General features: G+C 40.5%; 1 protein-coding gene across 1 annotated transcript; it reads left to right on the top strand.

The window, feature by feature from the left end:
* Positions 1–226: 226 nt before the first annotated feature.
* LOC140335391 (keratin, type II cytoskeletal 8-like) lies at positions 227–14,041 on the top strand. Its single transcript, XM_072417974.1, has 9 exons — positions 227–620; positions 5,183–5,391; positions 5,477–5,537; positions 5,780–5,875; positions 7,073–7,237; positions 7,766–7,891; positions 9,349–9,569; positions 10,098–10,147; positions 13,628–14,041. Exons 1-9 carry the CDS (start codon positions 333–335, stop codon positions 13,765–13,767), a joined length of 1,356 nt encoding a protein of 451 aa, XP_072274075.1. The 5' UTR covers positions 227–332; the 3' UTR covers positions 13,768–14,041.
* Positions 14,042–17,021: the final 2,980 nt, after the last annotated feature.

The following is a 17,021-nucleotide window of genomic DNA, read 5'->3' as shown; positions in this document are numbered from 1 at the left end:
TCTAGTTGGGGTCTTGGGGTACTGTAGGTGGTGGTCATCATTGATGGTCCATGTCAGTGAAGTCCCATGGAGACTTGCCAACGCCAGCACTGGGTAGACAAATGTTATTTGCTGATAAGGCGGTGTCACCTGGGAGTGGGATAGGGGCCAGGAACCAGTCCAGCCTCCATAAGAAGAATACCTATTCAAATATTGTGTCAATAAACAAGAAGGAAAGACTATCAGGTGACACATGAGCCTAGGTGGCTCGAGTCACAGCTTCACATCTCATTGCTGCAGGGCTCCATCCTCATCCACCAGACCCTCATCCATTCTCTTGTATCTCCACCACCATGAGTCTGTACAACAACCGCTATGGCACCACCAGGGGCTTCAGCAGTCGCTCCCATGGCTCTCTATCTGGAAGACCCTCTGTATTCCGGGCCAGTACAGGCTATCAACCTGGGCTACAGAGAGCTAGCAGTGGCTTCAACGTTTCTCGAATAACCCCAGGGTCAAGCACCTTCCTTCTCTCCTCCTTGCCTAACCTGGAGGTGGACCCCAAACTGCACCAAATGAGGAACGAGGAGAAGGAGCAGATTAAAGGGTTAAACAATCAATTTGTCAACTTTATAGACAAGGTAAGAGTTTTGTGTTATATCAGCCATTCTCAAACTTTTTGACATGGGGGAACCCTTAAAATATATTTCAGGTTTTAGAGAACCCCTGACAATAACAAAAGTCAAAGCTCAAAGCACATTTGCATGGTGGTCATTGCGAAGAATGCCTCTAACACTGCTGGCCATTAGGAAGAATGTCACCCTTACAAATAGCCAAAAAGATCATTGGTGTCACTTAAACTAACCTGGGAGGTCCAAAGTAGAACCCCTATCAATCTCTGGTGAAACTCTGGAGATTTATTGAACACTAGTTGAGAAACACTGCTGTATATTGTAACACATTGAATATACCCATATGCTGTCATGTGGATATGCTGATGCAAAAGAATAACTCCATCCAAGCAGCACGTATGAAGGTCAGAAGCACAGGGGGCTCAGGGCTGTTTGGTTATACGGTGGTGTTGACAATACCATTCGGCAAATGCATTTTGGATACAATTTACCCTTGTTAAAATTGGAGTTTCTGAGAACATTGGAGGATTCTCACCTCTTGTTCTGGAGACAATTTTGGATTCCTCGTCGTTTTCTGTCTTACTGACAATAGAGACCAGGACAAATAGGGTGAATCTACCCAACGGGGACACAAAAATTTAAGCTAAACACAGGGTCTAAGTCTTCCTAAAACTAAAATATATTGCTTTGTCTTTACAATGTTATATAATTTGAACACCCATTTAGAATTGATAAGAAACCAGCTAGTATCCCTTAACACATAGGAACTACCTCTGAGATGGGAAACTGAAAGACCTAGGGGTTGGGGGTTGTGTAATGGTTTTGCTATGAGACCCCCATTGTATAAAGATGTTGCAAAATTATATGTTAATAATAATTGACATTGTTAAATATGAACAGAGATTCAATTTTATTAATACCAAACAGGTACAAATGGGTAACGATGGAAAAACAATAATTGCCCTTACCGGCCACATGGAACATAAAGAATATTATGTCAGTGCCAGGGCACAGTGTCTATGATAAGATCTGGCACAAAGTAAATGCAGATCCAAATGAAATTACATTCAATTATACCATAAACAATTACCATGTTTTTAAATAAAACAATTGTTTTCCTCTGTTGCATCCCAGTTAAATGATTGAGGCCTCCTTGTACCCACTTGCCATGCCCATTTTTCAGTGCAGATTTCTTGATAACTTCAACATTGGGTGGTGCCTGCAGATTGTGTGTGTGTGTGGACACCCTATAGGGAATATATATAAAAGAGAAAGGAAATTTCCAAGACTTCTCCTTCATAGTTAGCTTTGCTATACACACTGCTTCTCCCCTATTCATAAGCATTGGGGCAGCAGTATGAAGTCAGCTTGGTATGAAGAAAACCGGTTATGTGACCTATCAAGCTCTGTGATTGGAGGGAAGCCTTGCCATATGTCCTGAAAGTTTCACAGTGAAGGGAAAATCTATAAAGTACAGTGAGATATCTGCAGCCATACTGCTGCTTTATAATGTGTCCCTTAGGCAAGTTCAGATAGACAGGTTTCAGTGGAAACAGGCATTTCTGGGTGGCTCCCATCAGTCGCCACCTTAAAGCCACTTGTTGTCTCACAATTTCAATATTGAACAGCAGGCGGTACTGAACCACTTACTATGATCCCCCGTTATTTCCTACGGGGAGCTGCAGGAGAGGTGCTACATGTAGCACGGCCATGAGGTAACCACATCAAAAGTTCATCGTCCGTTTCATTGATAGGACAAGTGACCAGGAGACATCCTATATTATTTCTTCCGCACTTACACATCCAGAACTTACATAAAAAATGTTGATGAGAGTCAGGTTTTAGGTTTTTGGAGAACAGCCAAGCACCGGCCTAAGTTTGTTCTTTGCATTGCATTATGCTCATTACAATATTTCGCCCTTAACAAACTTTTCTCAGATTTCTGTCCTCATCTGTTATTTACTTTGCATCTCTTTAATTAAATTCACAGCTTATTTTCCCAGCCTGGCACTGAGCTCCTGGCAGACCTGGGAACACGTCTCATACTATGAACCCGTGTGACATTGTAACCACAGGAGAGGGATTGGCATAACTCTGGGCAGAGGGCGGACACGGAATAATGGTGGGAAAACAGAGGTGGAAGCCCAGCAAATAATGGAACAATCTTATTTCATTATCTGCCCATTGTGAGCAGCGAGCTTGGTAAACACAGCAGGCGTAATCCCTGTCCATGGAACCTCCCTGTTTATATGCCCAACCAAATATTATCCTGCTGACCAATCAGCGCCAAATCCCCACTCACCTGGGCACTGGCTCTGTTTAGGTTTATGAATTTATATAATCTCTGTGTATATTTGACCTGACTCCTAGGGCTGGAGATCCTGCAGGATTATCTGATAAGGAAAATCAACCTGTAACTAGAAATGAGAGAAATATTGATTTTAGATTTCTCTAAACTGTTCATCAAAATCAGGTAATTTTGGCAAAATTTTTTATTATTGCCATGCATTTAATATAGCTATTATAACAGTGCTTACCTTATTTCTTTTTTACAACTTTTATACATATTTTTAAAATATTTTTCATTCAGTTGTATATTTGCAGTGGCTCAGTGCAATTATTTGGGTGCAACTATTAGCCTGATTTATTAAAGCCCTCCAAAGCTAGAGAAGATAGACTATCATGGGTAAACATGGGTGATACAGCAAACCTGGAGGGATCTGGTCCTGATTTGAAAACTATTGCCAACTAATAGCAAATTTATAGCTTTTATTTTTAAGAAATCCATTTCCAGGTTTGCTGGATCACTCCATTAGTTCTTCCATGATAGTCTATCTTCTCAAGTCTTGGAGAGCTTTATTAAATCAGGCCCATTGTGTAATGTTGCAAAGAAGGAAGCAGAGCTCGAGTATGTGATAAGACGCTATATCTGCCCCCCAGGTTTCCCTCATGTAAAGGTAACCCATCCTGAGACAGCCATTGCTGACCTTTTCAGAAAATGCTACTTGCCTGGCAGTCACCCTGGCACTCAATCTTTAATGCACCGCACCACTTATGGTTTAATTCTATAACTAGCTTTCTGGAACTTCTTCAACCAATGGACTTTGTATTGGGTCAACAAGGTGAACTTCGTCCTGAGAAAAGCATGTATATTGAGTTTTCATATAGAAGGCACCAATGGGAAGCCAATGTACTTCCCCATCCAAGTTACAATAACATGCAGTGCCATCTAGTGGACACATGTTTCTAAAATACAGAGTGAAGAAGTGCAGGTAACCTTTTAAAAATAAAAATATTGGTTCACATTTTTTTTGACCTAATAAATATTTCTGGCTATCCTGTTAGGCCACAACTGCTGCAGGTCCTAAGTGTGCAGAATGTATGAGGTGAGCGATTGCAGCAATTTAGCAATTATTGCTAAATCATAATTGCTTTCCAGACTCCCTCCCCATACAACAGCACACATTGACACCTAAAAAACAATTGCTATCTAATGAAGATGTGTTCTCTGCAGCATTCTCTTTTAGATTTGGTTTGGGGTGGAGCAATGACACCCTGGGCTTAAAGGAAGTGAGTTGAATAATGCTAGGTGTCATTGAAAATGGAATACAAGCAGCGCTGGGTCATTGGGTCTGTAGTTTTTTTTTTATATTGAGATGGGTACAATGGGTAGTGCATTTTTGTTTATTGATTTATAGATTACATATTTAGATTACTGCAAAACTTCAATTAGTCCCATCCTATTGTGTGTAAAATTCCCCCACCTACTAGATTGTAAGGTCTTCGGGGCAGGGTCCTCTCCTCCTGTATCACTGTCTGTATTAGTCTGTCATTTGCAATACCTATTTAATGTACAGCGCTGCATAATATGTTGGCGCTATATAAATCCTGTTTATTATTAATAATAATAATAATAATAATAATATTAATAATAATTAGTGCTTCACTTCAAAAGTGCTCTTAGCTCCATCTAGAGGTGAACTTTTGCACTGCAGCATTAAATCAGTCCAGGGGTCTTAAAATTCATTTAAATACACTGAATTGTAACCTTCAAGTCACCCTCAGCTGACCAATAGGGGGTCCAAGAAGTAATCATAAATGCCCTGAATTTACGTAATATGGCTTAAAGCCAATTTAAGGGATGCTGACTACATGGTAAAGCTGAACTGCAGTGCCAATTGCAACCTAACACACCTTGCTGACAATGCTTTCAAAAAGATATATGCAGCTTTGAATTAATGGACTGACTTAAGGCAACACATGGCATAATGCATATTAATGGACATAGAATAATACAAGAGGAAAGGTGAACTCAGCCTAAAGAAACCCCAGATAGCAATAAATACCCAAGAGGGGTTATAACCGTCTCCAAATCTATCAAACATTAGGAATAAAGTTTTGGCTGGACACTTTTCATAGCAATTTTATATAATATGTATTCACTGTTTAGCCAAAAAAGTTCTGGACCCCCTTTGTCCTCTGGTGGTCACCCAGCCTACTCTGACTAGTTACCCCCTCAAATAATCTTGCAGCCTCTGTGATGATAATAACAGATACCTCCTTCGTTCTAGGTACGACAGCTGGAGAGGCAGAACAAGATCCTGAAGACCCAGCTGAAGCTGCTGAAAGAAAAGGATAACTACAAGTCCAACATTGACCAGATCACATTGGCCTCCGGCAACCACCTGAAGCAGGAAATAGATGCATTGCTGCATGAGAAAGACAAGCTGCAGGCCGAGCTGCACAACATGCAGGCTGTGGTGGAGGAGCTGAAGAGCCGGTAACTGCTGAGCTTTGCCATATTGTATATTAGTAACGTGCACCTCTGTGTAATGCCCACACTGATTGCTGGTCTTGTTTTACAGATATGAAGATGAAATTAACCGAAGGAACCAATTAGAAAACGATTTTGTATTAACCAAGAAAGTAAGTTGTCTGGTGCAATATTTGTGTATCTTTGTGCAGTATTGTAGTTATTTAGTTGCAAGCATTTGCAGCACTGAGATTCCAGGGCTTTGAATGCACATTCTCTTATTCTAGGGTGATAATTTTCATTCACAGTACTGTATCAAGGCATAATGACTGTAAGCTCCTTTGGAAGCAGATACTTGTTCTCTATATTTTGTAATACTTTGTAAAAACCTAAATTCTTGATCTGTGTCTCATAGGATCTTGATGATACTTACCTGCACAAGGTGGATAATGAGTCCAAGCTGGAGAGTCTGACGGATGAAATTGAGTATCTGAAGCAGGTTTATAAGGAGGTAATGTAATCTGTGTTCTGATTGGTAGTTCTCAGGCATGCAAAGGGACAGTTTTTAAGATGTTAAAAACATTTTAAAATAATGTTCAGGAGTGCTGGGATAATACAAATGAAAATATAATAATGATTAGAAAAAGTGAAAAAGAAATCAGCAGGAAAATAATAGCTAAGGGAAAAAGGGTAGGAAGGAGGTGTTTAGGGCTGATTAGGGGTAACTGAATGTTAATAATAGGCTTTACCTAACATCAACAGCAGAATAAAAGTCATTCTTTTAATATTCATATAAATGAAACAATGTAAATACAAAGTAACAATAGTATTGTTACATTGTATTTCATTCTTTTAAAGGGGAACTAAACTTCCACTTTCAAAATTTGGGATCAAGCAAGGCTTTATTGTAGAACAGGGCAGGTGATATCCTTTCTGCAATAGGCATTCTTACCGGCTTGATCAATGTCCTGTTCTGTAAAAAATTGGTGAGCTAAGCAATGCTCAGCTCTGCGGCTGCCGGGACTGAATGAACTTCTGTGCGCTTATGTCTTCCTGCCAAATCAAGACAGGCAGAGATGGATAAAAGGATAAAAAGAAGCAGGAAAATGGTAACACTTGCAACAGAACAGGGACAGGTGAGTGAAAATAAAAATTGCAATTAGGCAGGTAAAGTAATTGTATTGCAGAAAGACGTCACCTGTTCCTTCTGCAATACAGGACCTGCCTGGTTGCAATTATTTTTTAGTTTTTGGGTTTAATTCTGCTTTCAGATGCTTCATTTTATAGGCTGTAGATGATGGATAAACAGGGCAAGTTACAGCTGTCAATTTGACAGCTGGTAATTGAAAGAATAGGTGGAGGAAGAGGAGCAGAAGTGCAAATAATGGCACTGCTACAATGGGGACATTTCTGCACCACAGCACCACCTATAACATGCTCCACCAAGGGAGCTGTCTTTTCTGCTTTCGGGTCAGGCCGTGCCTGGTTTCCAAGATATGTTGCTTCACTTGACTGGGTTATGAGGATATAAAAAAAGTCAAATATTATGACGCATATAGGGATGATGCTAGAGCTACTTGTATCAGCTGGCTGTAAATTGCATATTTACATATCTGAAAATGCTTTATCATTTTTATAATTCAACATAAAAAGGAATATAATAAATACAGAAATATTACATAAAGCCAATATTCTGTTGACTTTTTAGGAAATAAATGAGCTCCAGTCCCAGGTCCACAATGACAAGGTGACGGTGGAGCTGGACAACAACCGAGACTTGGAAATGAAGCACATCATGGAGGAAGTCCGGGCCCAGTACCAGACAATGGCAGACCGGAGCCGCCAGGAGGCCGAGCACTGGTACAAGAGTAAGGTACTGCGCTTTTATTCCCCTATCCCTCACTGATTCCTCCTTGTGCACCATGATAGTTGGGGGACTGGCAGCTAAGGAGACAATAAAAAGATAAGAGTAATATATTATATTTTGCCACTTTAAAGGAATTATCACCAACTTGGGCTTTAATATTCAACTTTCCTATACTGTCTCTTGGAGTAATTTAGTTTGGCCACTAGATGTCCTCAGACTTAAATTTAATCAATCCATAAGACTGAGGACATACTGTGAGTGGTGGAGGGTGTAATGGACCCATCCATCAAAAAGCTTTCACTGTGGCACTCAAACACAAGTCTAGAGATTTAGGAAAACAATAAGTATGCAAAAAGAAAAAAAAATAGTTCATTACTAGTTGTTGGTGCCCCCTATAGAAGAATCCCAGGTTCCCTCCACTGGGTGTCTGACCCCACTGTCCTAATAAATAATTGCAATACTTGAGGATTCTTGCCACAGAACCCCCAAAATAAAACTGGAACTCCTATTGCACACCATATTTTGTTTTTGCAGATTGATGATATGATGAATCAGTCTAAACGCACCAATGACGAGCTGAAGGCCCTGAAGAATGAACTGGCAGATCTACACCGTATGATACAACGCGTCAACAATGACAATGAGGGCCTGAAGAATCAGGTGTGATGATAGGGGAGTTCTTTCTAACTATCATGAAGCAATGCTTGTCCCAAAAAATGCCAAACTTAATGTTAGTGCCAACCCTGATTGTAGCTCTATTATGACGCTAACCCCAGCATTATTCCTAACCCTTTGGTTCTTAACTCTAGTCAGAAACATAACCTTAATCTGAGCACCACCCCTGACTTCAACCCTAACTCAATTTAACCTGATTCTAATTCTAGTGCTAAACTTAACTCTAACCCAAACTTTAAAATTAAATCTAACCCTACCTTTAGTAAGAACCCTAATTCTAGTACCTATCCTAGCTCTAAGCTAACTATAACCTTAACTCTAGCACCTGCCGTTACTCCAATCTCACCTTTAAAACGGACCCTAACTCTATGAATAACCCAAATGATACAAAACCAAACATTAATGCTAAACTTAACTGTAATCCTAACACTAGTACTGGACTTTACTAAATTCCTAACTCTAGTACTAACTACTAATCTTACCTTAGCGCTAACCCTACTTTTAGTATGATTCCTATGTCTAACTCTAGTTCTTACCTTAGCCCTAACCCTACCTTTAGTATAAAACCTAACCCTAATGCTAAATAAAACCTTAGCCCTAACTCTAACTTCAGTGCAAACCCAAACCCTAACATTAGTTCTTACCTTAGCCTTAACTCTACCCTGAGTACGGACCCTAACCCTAACTCTAGTACCAAACCTTATTTAAACCCTACCTTTAGTACAAACTCTAACTAGCTCTGATTCTGGTAAAAGACCTAGCTTCAACCCTAACTCTAATGCTACACCTAAATCCACTTCTGACTTTTATTAAGTAGTAAGTTAAGTATCAGTAACAGAGGAGGTGAGCTATCAACCTTTCACTTTGCCCTATGTACAGTATATATGCAATTAAAGCAAGTTTGAACCCCCGTCCTTTTCTTTGTTTGTTAGGGACCAACCAGTCCCAATTACCACTTGGAGTTTGAGCTCCATGTTGTCTTCCAAAGAAACTCTCTGTGTGACGATAACAACAACTCAGAAGTACTTTGGATGTTCATAGTTCTAATCTTTGCTCATAGTTGGCTGGCTGAGGCAGATCCCTAAGTTTCTCAGTAAATTCCTTTACTAGTAGCTTCTGTTCCTTTCTTTTTGTTTCTGTGCACATGGTTCTTTACAATAGACTTGTACACTTAAAATTCTTATTACGGCTTGCGGCATTGACACAACTAAATACCAAGAGCACCATTTACATTTAAGGTCCTGAAGGTGGACACATCCTTTAAATGTCACTGAATGTTTTATCAGAAGTAAAAAAAAAATATTTTATGTGTATTCTTTAATTTGCATTGGTTTTTTCTGCTCTTCTACTGTATACAGCTGTCTATATGACTGAATGTTAGTAACTACAGGCTCATGGTAAGTCTCTGATTCTGTGTCTTCTTCCTGATCATCTCCTTTTAGCGTGCAAATCTTGAGAACTCCATTTCCCTGGCTGAGGACCACGGTGAGCAGGCTGTCCAGAATGCCAAATCCCACGCTCAGGATCTGGAAGAGGCCCTAAGGAGAGCAAAGCAGGACATGGCTCGCAAGGTGAAAGAGTACCAGGACCTGATGAACACCAAACTGGCTCTGGACATTGAAATCGCCACCTACCGCAAATTGCTGGAGGGAGAGGAGACCAGGTGAGCCAAATTCTGCAAAAAAAGGAGCAGCACATCTGCACGAATTTGTTTTCTTGTTTATTGCAAAAGTTTGGCATAATCCTACTTTAAAGCCCAATTAAAACTGCAGGTAAAAAAGCCAAATACATTCCAAGTGCATCCAAACAAAACATTTTTTCCATACCAGAATGCTACGGAGAAGGATATTTGCTTTGTAGTGAAGCGATGGTCTCTCTGCAGAGGTCTGATATGCTCCCTATTAAGTCAGTTAGATTTTTCCATTCAAGCTGTAAACTTTGCACTGCTTTTGTGTTGATTCCCCAGGATTTTATTGCAGCTGATAATTCAACTAGGCTTTAAATGCCCTGCATAGAACAGTGCCTGGTATTGTGATAGCACAGATTTTACTGTTCATTACAAATGCTGTTTAGTATTTGTTCAGCTCCATCAAAATCCAAAAGAATGAATGGATCTTGTAAGATCCCCAACCATGTGCAGGTGGAAGTCAGGGCATCAATATGTTTAACCAGCATGTGCTTCCTCCTGCAGACTGAACAACCATCCTACCAGTGCCCAGGGCAACGCCATAGACAAGCTGGGTGAGTCCATAATTTATAAATATTTATGAACATCAATTGCTTGATTTTTTTGTTACATTTTAAGTTGGAAAGATCTAAAATATAGAATTTAAATATGTAATGTTTATCCTTGTTTAGTGCAGAGATCTGGTGAGTAGAATAATACTCAGTGGTTTTATATAGCTGGTCTACTGCAGTGCTAGAAAGATTTAAGCAGCAAGATCCTAGATTACCTATATACAATAAATGACACAATCATCCTCCTTTCCTAATATAAATGGTTGTATCCAGATATGTCATTTACATGAGCGGCAGTGCAAAGCTAGTACTGGGCTTTCTTATTAGATAGGGAAAACATCTCCCATATACAATATATATTTTATCTGCACAGACATGATGGTGGAAGTTGCTCCTAGGTCGTTCATAACTAAATCCCTCTAACCTCAATTCTCAGATCCAGAGAGAAGTGGGAAGTATGTTGGGGTGATTTGGGGGCATCAGTAAGAGTACTGGGGGTCTTTGTGTGCCATGATATAAAAAGGTTTGGTTATAAAAGTAGGTGTATCGGCACAATGCATACCTCTGCCCCTCTACTCACAGCCACAAACAATGCAAATGCTTGGGGCCAGGGCCAGCAATAATAAACCCCAGTTAGGGAAAGCAATAACCTCCAGCACAAAACCCTTAAACAGGACAATAAACACAAGCACAATAATCCTCAGCCAGCACAGCCACATCCCTCACCTACTAACCTTTCAAGACACCATAATAACACCCGCAGTCAAAGCAACAACCTACGTTCCCAAGCAGGCACAGCAAGCCCCAGCCAGCACAATAACATAGCCAACCATCTCATCACACTAAACCTACCGCCTACCCAACAAGCACCTGCTCCAGCAAAGCTACCTTCCATCCTGCTACTGGATTTATATTATATCTGGCGGGCAGCAGATCTCTCCACTCAGCATAGCAAGGGAAGGAAGAACAATTACCAGCCCTATACTGGAACCTATAGTATTACAGTGGCCCCCAGAGGATAGGGCCCACCAGAAACCCCCTGAGAAGGAGAGAACATGGAGCTTAAGGTTTACTTTAATTGCCTTCCATTAGCCCGAAATCTGGATCTAAACCAAAAAAGTACTTACTGCGGACACACACCTACATTTGTGGTGCCAAATGTGTCAGTATATATTATTCTGTTTGGGTTTGCAGGCCCTGATTACACAAAGATCTGTTTATTAGGGCTTTTTATTTCTGGGTGTTATCCGGAGTGTTTGTGTTTCACTTGTGGGTGAGGCTTTTTGAATGTATTTATAGAGATTTAAAGAGGTCATGCTCACCGAAAACCAGTTCACAGAAAGGTGCGGGACACATAAAATCAGAATCCAGGTGCTAAACAAATAACACGAGAACATTAGTCACATGCTTTATTTATTTATATATTTAGTTAGGGAAAGTCCACCCATAGGTTATAATTCAGATGGTGGTGGGGCATGTAACAGCAAGGTCTTTCTGCCTTTGAGTTTTAAGAGGTCTGGATTTCTAGCACAAACTACTAAGCTCCCCCAAGGACAGTTGGAACTGTAAGGGCTGGAGTTCGTGTGCAGACCACTGGATTTAAAACCCAACTCCATCCAAACTAATATTTTCATCTCCGGTATCTGACAAAACAGAAAGGGCAAATTTTTGGCATAGTTGCTGATGTTCCCAGAAAACACAGGAAGACATATTGACCCAAGAACATTGTGTGCTGCCTGTGGAGAATTAAGTGGGCATTGTGAAATATAATGTAAAATTCAAGGACTTTCCTAGAGAAAGAGGAATGTTCTTCCAACTGACCGCCAATGTGAGAAATGTTCTTCCAACTAACCAACAATGTGAAGGACATTTTGACCGACCACCATTGTAGGGAACATTTTTTCATTGATCACCAATGTAAGGAACATTCTTCCCAATAACCACCAATGTGAGAAACATTCTTCCCAATGACCCCCAATGTGAGGAACATTCTTCCCAATGACCCCCAATGTAAGGAACATTCTTCCCAATGACCACAAATTACCCACCTTCCCACCTTTTAATTAGCATTGTAAAGGAATTCTACTCTCAACATCCACCCATCCAGGATGCCCTTAGCTTACCACCAATGTAGGAGGCCATTTTCCCCTCACCCTCAGTATATAGAACATTTTTCTCAATGATCACTAACATAAGGAATGTTCTTTCTACTAACCACCAATGTAAGGATTATTCTTCCCACTTACCATGAACCTAAGGAACATTCCTAACGCTGACCAACAATATGAGGAATGTTCTTTCCACTAACCACCATTGTAATAGGATGTTTTTTCCTCGGACCACCACTGTAAGGAACGTCAACATAAGGAACATTCTTCCCACTGACCACCAAATGTGGGAAACATTGCTTCCTTCTGATTACCATTGTAAAAGAATTCTACCCTCAATGACTACAGCTGTAATAGGGTCTTCCCCCCCACTGTCCACCCAACTAAGGGGCTGTTAGCTGACCACCAATAAAGGAGGCCATTTTTTCCCTCATCACCAATGTAAGGAACATTCTTCCATCTCATCACTATTGTAAAGAAATTCCATTCTTAATGATCACAGCTGTAACAGGGTCATCCTCCCAATGTCCACCCATCTATAGGGGCCATTCTTAGCTGACCACCAATATAGGAGGCCATTTTATTCCTGCCCACCAAAGTAAGAGGTTGCTTCTCCCTGTCCTGGCCACCAGCATAATGGAGCATTTGAATTTTCATTGTCTGTATTTTTCTGGATCTTATCCTACTAATTAGCTTCTTTGCATTACTATGGAACAATATATTGTTGTCATATAGAGCAGCTCAGGGAATCAAATAAGCTTAATTTTCTGCTCCATTTGATTTGAATGATGCTCCGCATTACAGAGCACAGTACTAAGCACAGTACTACGTAAAAGGTGTAAGGGCTTTGCCCCCTGGGTACCACCAGCACTATTGTTTCCTTCTATTTACCCTTTAATGGTCAGTGATGTCAACACCAACAGTAACACACTTGCCCCAATTTATCAAAGCTCTCCAAGACATGAGAAGATAGGCTATCATGGGAGAACCTGGGTGATCCAGAAAGGGATGGGGGTGGATATAAAGGGGTGGAGCATGGAAACCCAAGAAAAAAAAAGACGTGTCTGAACAAAATGAAAAAACAAATCTGCTTATAGGTAAAAAAATGCCAGAACACCAGATGACAATGAGTTTTTTTGGCAGATGGAAGAAAGCAAAGGGCCGAGAGCAGGAAAAGTCCTGGACATGACCATGGTTACATTATAATAATATTGTATAGCATTGTATTGCTGATCATTTTAATATTTTCATTTATTTCTGAAAACATTCTCAAATTTGGATCTGAACTTTAAATAAAGCACATTTGCCTTTGTGGCACGGCTCTGTATTATTGGCCTGATTGTATGATATTTCTCACCGAGCATTGTGTCTACAGCCAATCTTCTGAACTTTGACACGAAATCCTCTCCTCCGACCCGCAACCCAGCCAACCCAAAGAAAATTGTTCTTGTTAAGACCATCGAGACCACTGATGGCAAGAAAGTATCCGAAGCCAGCCACTATTCTGCGGAGTAAACCAGACCTGAGTTGTCTTGTCTGCTGGTGCATAGGGGGGTGCAATGTTTGTTGATTTCTGTTCTGGCAAGTAATGCAAAGGGTGAATGCTGCCGTCTGCCATATCGATCAACCGGGGGGCTCTTCTTTTCTATCCTCCTGCAAGAAAATGAGAGCTGAAGCTACAAGCAACGCAGACCTTTTACTTTTTATACTGAAATAATTCTCGTTAACCATTTCAAATTAATGCTTAATACCAGTAACTTGAAAATAAACTGTAATACAAAATCTTTTACATGGTCTCTGTTTGTGTGGTTTAGGCTATATATAAATCCTGACAATGAGATTCTCCAATTGGCTCCCTTTTGTTCTGTTAAAATGCATCCGGACCTCCAAAAATGTTATAAATTGCAGCTTACTGGCATTTAGATATGGTAGCTTAGTTTTATTTTCTCCATTATTTTCACCTGGTGATCTTGCCAGTGTCACACTTGCCATCATTCCAGGTCTACACTAATTTCTAATCTGTATCGATGGGGGCAGCCATGGGGTTGGCACACAGGCTGGACTTAAGTCATGTATGTATTTGTTCATCACCATTGGGTGGAGAAAGATTCCTCTGTCTGGTTCAATTTCAGAGAAAAGCTACTAAAGCTGCAAAACGTACCCACAATCGATGTGAGCATCAGGCCTGGATCATGGAGAAATAGAAGACGTTGGTCTCGTATATCATGTTTTTTTCCATGTGGTTGGCCGGGTGTTGTTTTCACCTGGAGAAAGGCAGCAAGGTGCACTATAGAAAAATGGCAGCAAGGATGCAAAAAAGGCTCCCAAGGTCTTGGTGCCAAATACTAAAGGACAGAGGTCTTATGGAGTCCATACCTTGATGGGTCAGAGCTGTTTAGTGGCACAAGAGGGCCCTACAAAATATCAGGCAGCAAATCCATTGCCGTTTTGGCATCTCTATTCTTTCTGGCGAGAGGGAAAAAAGATCTCCTCAATTTTTTTTTAAAAAGTATTAAAAACAAAAAAAAACGCAAACAAGGGATAGCCACCCATTTTTCTAATTTTACAAATTTGGTGATAGGTCCACTTTAAACCAACTTTAAAACAATAAAGATCTGGAGAGTGCAGTCTAAGGGATGGACGGCAGGTGGCGCTGTTCACCAACAATACTCATAGGGTAAAGTAAGTAAATCAAGTTCTCCCAATAAATAACTGCAGGATTTGGGAAGATGGTGGTGTTGTAGGAGGGCCGAGGCAATATTTTTGGTACTGGTAAAAAAGTAAACTGTGAATCGTTTAGGTTCAAAATTAAAAAACAAAAAATTATTAGATTGCAATCTGATTTCAGTTGGTAGATTTATTTTTGCTTGACACATCTTCAAAGCATTGAAATAAAACAATTTCCTTTATACACACACTAAATCCAGCTGGGTCATTTCCATTCTCTTCCATTCTCATAATATCACAGGTCACTATTCAATCCAGAAGAAGACAGGGCTTGCAGCAGAATGGACTTTCTGTAGGGAACAGAACCAAGAAGGAGGGGAATTTTGCGGTGAATGCAGATTTTTGGGATATTTTCCGCCTTTTAAAGTCTTTCTATAGCAAGTGAGAAAAAAAGCAGCACAAGAAGACAATCAGAGCCTCTGCAAGCAAGAAGCATTCTGGCAGCAAGAGAGAGAGAAGTGACAGAGAGATGAGCTCCTCAGTGTACTTCTTTTCTTTCAGTGTCCAATCACAGACTAGGGAAGGTCCAGTACATTCAAGACTAAAAAAAGTGGATGCTGGACACCAGACTGGCAGAAAACAGAACTGCAGGGGAAACATCTAGACTGAAGGTGGTTTTGGTATTTTACCTTTTAATGAGCATTTCATATTACCTAATTAATCAAATGAATGAGCTTCAAAACAATCACTGATTTTGCAGCTGCTGGCACTGACATAATAATACATTGTAATTGTTAGGCAGGTTAGAATAAGTAAAAGAAAAATCCCTAAGGGGCAAAAAAGTTTTTTTTAAGTGGAATCAACTTTGTATAATGAAAAGTTTTTGTATGGCAGAAGAGGCTGTGAAGACTGGGCCAATGAAGATGGTTTAAGACTGCAAACCCAGAAGAAGAATGGATGAAGATGGAAGAACCAAAGACCAATGTGAATGTGCTTCTTTTCCTGCAGAGTTAGTGATAATCTCCAGTGACCTAAAAACATGGCAGCTTCTTTATATCACCATGTGTTGCCTGACCTCTTCATCTGCTGGACCTCTAAAGCCTGGGGTGGATGGCTCCTGCTGCAACCTCCTGCCTTGTGGGGCAGCATGGTGGCCCATTGGCAAGCACTATGGCCTCTACAGAGCTAGGTTACAGATTCACATCTCAGCCAGGCCACCATCTGTATGGATAATATTAATACATAGATTGCAGTGTGAACAGTAAAGAAGACTGAAGGAATGCTTCTTCCTGCATGCAGCAGACTAAAGACATTATCTAAACATAAGCAAAAGAACTGTGTTGTATGCATTCGTTTTTAGGGGGGTTAGCAGAGTTTTTTTGGGTGCTCTCACAATATCTTAAGAACACATTGGTGATATTTAGTTGCTTGAATTCCAGCTACCAATGATAACCCGCATGGAAGTACAGCAATCAGGTATCTGGATGTAGGAAGTGTGATTTTTCTATAATTGATGTATGCATTACATAGAACATCCATCTGACTTTCTTTGGGATTGTTATCTGGGTTCTCCTTCACCTGACACTTCCTTTCCTCTCCTATCACCCCCCCTTCCTATTCCCCATCAGTCCCAGACTCCTTCGCATTGTTTGGCTTCTCCTTCCTCCTGGACAATCTACCTGGAACACTCTGCCTTTCATAGGTTCTCTTCTTGTCTTGCCAACAATGCTAATCGCTGATGGATCAGAGCCCAGAGTCTCCGTACTGCCATTTAATCCTCCGACTTCACCGAGGTGCAGACACGGTGCACAGGGTAGAAATATGGGCTTCTTATGGAGCAATGTTAAGCTTTTAGGATGCCCAGTGGCTTAATAAAGAAAATCGCTCATATAGGAAGGGAAGTGATTGTGTAATGTAGAGCAAAATTGAAGCAACGCTACAATTGTCTTATAGCAGTGAGGACCATTTCAGAAGGTAACACCATGTTCGCAAGTTGTGGGCAGATTTGCATGGGGCTGCAGCAGTGCAAATCTTTAAAGAACAACCATGTAACATTTTTGGCAACCGCTCCTTGATTTTGCAAAAATTAATTCTCAACTTTT

The sequence above is a fragment of the Pyxicephalus adspersus genome, chromosome 7, assembly GCF_032062135.1.
Source record: "Pyxicephalus adspersus chromosome 7, UCB_Pads_2.0, whole genome shotgun sequence".
Classification (NCBI taxonomy): Eukaryota; Metazoa; Chordata; class Amphibia; order Anura; family Pyxicephalidae; genus Pyxicephalus; species Pyxicephalus adspersus.
Note: the sequence above shows the minus strand (reverse complement) of the source record. Positions and strands in the feature narration are given on the sequence as shown.

What these genes read in the sequence shown, in the direction of transcription:
- LOC140335391 (XM_072417974.1), top strand. Translation starts at nt 333, where the DNA reads ATGAGTCTGTACAACAACCGCTATGGCACCACCAGGGGCTTCAGCAGT. An exon ending in AGCACTGGTACAAGAGTAAG is followed by an intron (nt 7,238 to 7,765) that starts GTACTGCGCTTT and finishes TTGTTTTTGCAG; the next exon opens with ATTGATGATATGATGAATCA. An exon ending in CTGGAGGGAGAGGAGACCAG is followed by an intron (nt 9,570 to 10,097) that starts GTGAGCCAAATT and finishes TTCCTCCTGCAG; the next exon opens with ACTGAACAACCATCCTACCA.